Below are 7,289 nucleotides of genomic sequence, written 5' to 3'. Positions count from 1 at the left end.
CAAGGAGTCTAATTAAAAGCCCACTAACTAGAAACTTCTTAGTAATGTGTAGAAGTGTTTAGAATGTCTAGAGGTATGTAACAGATTTAGATATTTTTAGAATCTCCTAGAAGGTGAGAAAATGTGTGGTTGATATTGTTTCATCACCACTATAAATACCCTTCACCATTGTCATGTTTTCCATCCAATCAAATTAAAGTGTTTCTAAAAAGTGTCTTCACAAGAGTTCTAGAGTGATCTTGTCGTGTAAGTCCTGAACACTCTGTCTTGTAATCGTTTCTTGAGTGGTCACGATAAAAAGTGTGTGTGTTTCTCACAAAAGTGTTGTGTTCAACAACATCCTCTCTCGTGGGATCCCTCGAGACCCACACCATCACAACCCAACTGATCCTCTTGCGAGGGCTCGCATTATTTTTTGTCTCTTTGTCTGGCATATACTCCAAAAACCACGAAAGAAGTTTAGCCCGAGTCTCCACAGTTTAGCCTTCCTCTTCTTTCCCTTGGATAGAAGGACGATGAAGGCCGCTCCATCGTAGCCTCTATCGAATCTTGATCTTACCCTACTCCGCTGTCACAATGAATAAGATCTAAAAATATCTCGGTGGTAGCATCACAACCATAATCACTGGAACTAAGCTACAAATTTGGAGTGCTCTTACATCGGGAGTCATATATGAAAGTGTTCAAAACATGACTCTTCCACAAACCAAGGTTCATTGGACCCCATTCTTATTGAATCACATCTTTCACCAATCCCTTTCCCACAGCTGGTTTTAACGAGCAAACTTTGGAAAGTAGCAAAGTTTGGGTTTCCACCAACTTTTCTATCAACAGCCACAAGAGACAACATCTTTCAGGTATATTCTCCATGAGGCTATGTGTCTAATTCATCTTTCGTTTCTTGAATGGCTTTATTTTATTCTCCGTTTCTATGTTTTTGTGCTCATGAATATTGCGTTTCTGTGTTAAGTAAACATTATTCTCAGCCACCTAATCACCAGTTAATTAAGTGGATAATTTTGTGGTAGATGAAGCCGAGCGACCCCTTGATTCTAGAGAGAAAAGTAAGTTCAAAAATGAAAATACAAAATACAAACTAAAGTAAACGTCATCTTTAAGTCCAAGTATAGCACACTTGAGATAGAATTATCTTCATGAAACTTTTGCCTTCCGTGTCCATCTCTCTATGTATGATCGGCCAAATCATCAGCAACACCAACTATTTCTTTCTCAACAACTTTTCTTTAGTTTTTACAAAACACACTGCTCATGTAAATTATTCCATAAGATGAAGTAACTTTTTTCTTTCATAAAAAACCATATCTAAGATTGTATATTTATTTTATCTCGTTCGCCAAAGCCGGCTCGCTATGTCGTCCAATGGGGTGGAACTGCGTATTAAAAAACATCATGTGAGTCACTCTAATTAGCGTTGTTGATTTATAAAAAAATATGATATAATGTCACTTTTTAAAATATACAAATGATAAATACATTGGATGGTTATGATCTAATGTCAAACAAATGGTAGAATCATGTTATTTTTCATTTACAACTACGATTAGATAATAAAGTGCTAAAATTTCTGGGGAATTTAAGCAAACAAGGGTTGGTATTTATCTTTGTAATTTTGAATCTCTATTTAAACTTTTAACGTTATTATATTTTAGTTGCTTGTAATATCATTGGCTACATATAACTCTTATTCAAATATTTCTATTTAGCGATTCTGTTTTCTCACCATTTCAATATACCGTTAGGAATTCAAAACAAACTTATAAACTAATAACTAATATTATAACTTATATTAAGATTTATCAAGTGCTTTTTAAGCATTTAAAAATCTAACCAAAGGCATTTAATAATAAGATTCTTGTTATTTGTTTTTGGCGTTATATATATAATTTTCTTACACCTTAAATATTAATTTATTGGAAACATTATTTACAAGGAATTCAAAGAAAGATAGGACTAGCATGCTTACTATAAAGTTTTTCTTAAGAAGATGGTCATTTTCATATTCTTAAGGCCAGCGGCATACAATCATTTACGATATAAAATATATTATCATTTATTATGAGACCTCGCAAGGAAGATACCCCATGCCATTGATTCTGAGCTGTTATTGAGAGATCCGTACAAGGCCCCACGATGTGGAATCGCTGTGCGACTCACTCAGTCTCTTCTCCAAGGCTATCGTTGTCACTTGTCAATCCGTGACGAAGGCCCAACACTGTGTCTCCTCCAAGGCAAAAGACAAGCCGGCAAAGAGATACCCCGTAACCAATCTCAATCTCGTGGGGAGATAGATGGCGGCTGTTTGAAGTAATCAGAGACAAACGAAGAAAAGAGACCCTATGAGGATCATAGACTAAAATGATGCTCTTTTTTTTCTTGAGGAAAAAGTGATACTTATTTTAAAGTTCATAAACATTTTTCTTCTCCTTATAATTCAAGTTTATTTATTGAAGTTTACTAGTTTTTTCTTATCAAATTTAATATCACACTTTAATGATGTGAGGATGTTTGCTTAAGAATGATTTTAGAATATCTATTTATTTTGTATAAGCTTTATGTAATCTGAGATTTTTTTCATGAAAAGTGACAATATATCTTTTATTTTCAAAGTGACAATATATCTTTTATTTTCTGAAACTATTATATAGAGTACAAGCTTCTAATGATGTTCTTACGAATTATTGATAGGTGGTTATGGACAATGGTATACTTCAAGTAACGTTTTCGAAGCCAGGTGGAATTGTTACTAGAGTACAATATAATGGCATTGACAATCTACTTGAAGTCGAAAACGAAGAAGAAATCAGAGGGTAAATTTTCTGAATTCTTTACTGATTGGTGAATTTAAGTTTGTTACAATAAAACTAAGCTTGATGACACGAATACATGTGTTGTGGTGGGTCATACTAGTGCCATTTTTATATCCACATTTAGAATCTACCTTGGTTCGATTTAGTGTCAGACCTTATAACTGCATATGGGCCAAATGATAGTTAAACCTTTGAAGACGTGATCCTTGCTTTGTCGGAAAGAGGTTTTTGACTCATTGTCACATAATAAATGAGAAAAACAGAACTTAGAGAATGCCGACGAATTTTAACTATATGTGAGGTACGGCTCTAATCTCGTCTCTATAGTTAGAAAGAAAGCGTCTTTATCAAGAGAAAGTGAGGTGATAAATAATGAGGTAAGAGATAGGTAGAGTTTCCCGAAGTCGAAAGAACTTACAAACATTCTTCGTGGAGTAAGGTGTTTATAGACTCAAAGAGATTCAAAGGGTAGATGGGCCTTGGAAGTTGAATGGGCCAAATAGCGGCCCATAACCAGGGAGCAAGGGAAGGGAAGAGAGCCAAGAATTTAGAGGCAGGGCCCAGAAGGCATCGATCTTAAAAACTGACCGTTCATTAGAAAGTAGGATCTTGGAATACCATGTGACGAAGGCAGAGCCTTCGAAGACTTAGTCTCCATTTTTAGTATTGTAGATAGTGATTTTTTATTTTTATTATTCAAAGTCTTCATAATAAAAAGAAACTAAAGTTTTATTAAACGCAATTCATCAGTCTTTGGCGAGGAGAGGTTAGTACTTAGGTCTACTCAACCTGGGTGAAATAGCAAATAAATTATCCATTTTCCCTTCTTCTCATCTCGTCACCATGGATGTCCTCTGTCTATATCATTACGCTGTTTATGCTATCATTTGCAATCTGACTATCACCGTTTCCACCTTCTGCAACAATGGATCTTGTCATGATTCCATATTAGGTTTCCTCGTCACTATCGGCGAGCTCCGGGATTCGGGATAGGTTGCTTCCCGTGATGCTTTGCATATCTTTGGGTCTCTAGTAAGGATGTTACAGAAATCGGTCTCGCAATGGATTAGTGTTCGAAGTTGGTCAGCTAAGAGAGGGTTGCTCTTGCTTAGGTGGAGATTAGGTGAAAGACACCTTAAGTTGTTATTGCATTGTGAGCAACTTAGATTGTCGTAATCATTAGTGCAATGGTGCTTATATATGACAACAATGGTCACTGATGCTTTTATACAAAAATAATATAAAATGGATATAAAATAAATAAAAAAGAAATAATATGCAATAAAATATATTATAGTGGCAATTTTTAGCAATGCTCACATTGGAGTGTTTTGTAAAAATATTGCCCATTAGTAATATAAAAATGATATTTGATAAAAATATATTATTTTTTATGATGTGCTATGAGTGAGCATCTCTTAACATTGGAGTTGCTCTTAAAAGCATGAGATGGTTGGATTCCAATCAGGCGATAGAGGTGACCGTTTTTCATCCGTGTATGTCTAAAAAATAAAGGCACATGGGAACCTGAATATGATGCGTGGATGAAGTTGTTGGGGGTGATTCAAAGAGGACGAAGCCCTTTGAAGGGTTATGTTTTGGTTATTTGTTATTTCGTTAAAGACAATAACATAGTTGTACTTTCTTTATGCGATGATTTTGCTAGCTTCCACATTCTTATTGTTATTTGTTTCGCTCTAAAGACTAAATAGTAATCTTTTAAGGTCTTTATTAGGTTAATATGCTTAAATTTTGGCGGTCCATATACTTGAACGCCGTAATCAAAATCGGTGGTCCTCGACCGTTTAAAATTATCCCTTAAATTTTGGGGATACTAAAAGAAGATTTGTTGAGTTGCTCTAAATTTAGTGTGATTTATTATGTTCTGTCACTTAAACAACATGTTACTTCCAAGGATACATAGGTGCTACCTACTGAAATTACCAGTTTTTCAAATACTAAATTAAAAACAAATGCTTTGTAACTTTAAAGATATTAATCTATCATAGTTATGTATGAACATACAGTGATTATTTATGATTACTTATTTGAATTGTTTGAATTTGTGATATAACATTTAAAATGATAAAATTTAAAGCATGTAATGACATTTAAATAATAAAATTGGTATTCATCGCGGACCACTGGTTGGTAATACGAGATGGGACCCACTTGTCGGGTGGGACTCTCTGTCTCTCTCCCATGTTAAGTGATCACTGACCGACAATGAATATCATTTTTGTTTAAACTAATATTCGCTACTTTTTTTTTCCCGACTTGAAATGCTTTCATGAACTGAATTTTGTGGACATCTGTACCGAATTTACAGGTATTGGGACCTTAATTGGGCTACAGCAGGAAGTAGTGGAACAACAGGCACATATGATAGGTAAGTTTGCATATACTTGTAGTCCAGACTTATAATATTTTCATGTTTTTAAGAGAAATATAGCTAATAATAATCACTCGCCTACAAATCAATTCCGGCCACAATTATAATTTCAAGTTGGGATAACATGAAGATGCAAGTGAGAACTAGTGAGAAATATCACTACTCTTCTAATTACTTATGCGCTAAAATTGTAGTTCCGTTTTCAGTTTATCACTAAGTTGTTGACTAAATTAAATCTCTAAGGTTACTGGAAAAGAAATGATTAACGACACCATTTAGTTTTGGGAAATGATTTACATCACTACTCACTATTTTGAACTACCCATTCAAGTGTTGACACGTGCACAGATTTGTCAACGTATCAACAGTTGAGTGGATAGTTCAAAGTAGTGAGTAGTGCCAAATAGCATTGCTCTTTAGTTTTTGACACCTTTTTGCTATATTTTCTCACTTTTTCTTTGTTTGTTTGTTATTTTAGCAAAAATTTCAATTTTGTGACGAGGTGACAATATTGTTAGGGTAAAACAATTAGTATACGCGTAATATAGATCACAATGTATCACAGGGTAAAAGGGAATACATTCAAGGTCATAGTTGAAACTGAGGAGCAAGTAGAGATCTCATTCACAAGAAAGTGGAATCATTCTCTTGAAGGAAAAATCGTCCCTCTAGACATTGATTTAAGGTATGTCTTTAGCTTTGTTATTTTATTTTATTTTGGAAAATGGATTGATGAGCAATCACGTACTTTTGCTCATTATATCCTTAATCACGTTAAATATGTATTCCCATGTTCTATTTAAAAAAAATAAAAATAAAATTATCAAAATGAGTCGAAGCATTTTTCTTAAAAATTTGAGGACAGCATGGAGCTCGAAGCTGGTTGGATTTAAAACAGGGTGCTAATTGAAATTAATAGGTTTATATAGTAACTAACATTTATCTAAAACTAGTGAAATATCTCAAATTTATATATAAATGTGGAGGTAATAAAGTTGTAAAAAAAAAAAATTGACCATGTCAATAATTATTTTCTAGCTGGTATATTACTTATGTACAAGGTCCATAATCTTTATTAACACTGTCAAACACAAATTTGAGCGGTTGTAATCATGGCTAGTTTGCTGAAATCTTAACACTAACTATTTTGTTGATCATTTATTTTCAAATAGTTATTTTGTATAATTTTTCCTTTGAAAAATTATACATATATATATATATATATATGTGTGTGTGTGTGTGTGTATACCACTCCTTTTTTAAAGTGTAAATACAGTTATAAATTTTTGTAATTGCTAGATCGTAATATTTATTACATTATAAACTGTTAACATGAAAAATGAAGAATATTTATACATAAATGTAAATAGAATAGGAAAATTTCTATGTTTAATAATTGCTCTTCGCTTACAATTTGATTTGATTTGATATAATTTGTTGCAACTAGTCAATATCTTAGATTCTCTTAAAATTCTATTCAAACTTTCAGTTTACTAAGAAAATAGTCCACCAGACATCCAGACATGCAGTAAATTAATTGACTAAAGGAAGGCACCTATGTATCCTTAGTTAATTAATTTACTGTGGATCTGATGAGCTACTTTATTTATAAAATAAAACTTTGACTTTTTTAAAAGGAATGTGGGTTATTGACTACTAGTCTAATTACCCCTTAATTTATTTGTTTACCATTGTTTATTTTACAAGTTTACGGTTTCATTTAAAACAAACGTGGTGGGATTGCATTTGAGGTTCTATATGATTTTCGGGGTTAGGAAGTTTTCATTTTGGTTTCTTGTTTTTTTTTTTTAATTATTATCGATCTATTATTCCGATTATATATTGGGAGGAATTAAGATTAGAATTATTTTTTTTTATAAGAGATATGAAGATTGGATTTGGGGGGAACAGAAAAAAAGAGATGGAAATTAAAAATGTTTTAAGTTTCGTGGGAATAGCTTGTGTAAAATGTTGCTTAAGCTTCAACTATATTTTTATAAAGAACGTAGACTTCGTTGTATTATTTACTACGTTTTCAATTGTAAAGGTAGTCTTATTATTCTCTAAAT

The 7,289-nt window shown here is 32.9% G+C and overlaps 1 protein-coding gene across 2 annotated transcripts in view; it reads left to right on the top strand.

Moving 5' to 3' along the window:
* Positions 1–561: 561 nt before the first annotated feature.
* Positions 562–7,289, top strand: part of LOC149390563 (uncharacterized) — an 18,115-nt gene continuing 11,387 nt past the window's right edge. Inside the window, exons 1-4 of one of the 2 annotated variants that reach the window (XM_089619627.1) lie at positions 562–857; positions 2,707–2,828; positions 5,158–5,217; positions 5,786–5,905. In XM_089619627.1, the coding sequence (XP_089475753.1) occupies positions 2,713–2,828; positions 5,158–5,217; positions 5,786–5,905 (296 nt within the window). In that variant the 5' untranslated portion in view covers positions 562–857; positions 2,707–2,712. Of the gene's footprint in view, positions 858–1,217; positions 1,413–2,706; positions 2,829–5,157; positions 5,218–5,785; positions 5,906–7,289 lie in introns of those variants that run through there. The other variant, XM_089619626.1, reaches the window with a different exon arrangement.

This window comes from Urtica dioica, chromosome 7 (genome assembly GCF_054948205.1).
Source record: "Urtica dioica subsp. dioica isolate 48M chromosome 7, U.dioica_male_clone48M_v1_H2, whole genome shotgun sequence".
Lineage (NCBI taxonomy): Eukaryota > Viridiplantae > Streptophyta > Magnoliopsida > Rosales > Urticaceae > Urtica > Urtica dioica.
Note: the sequence above shows the minus strand (reverse complement) of the source record. Positions and strands in the feature narration are given on the sequence as shown.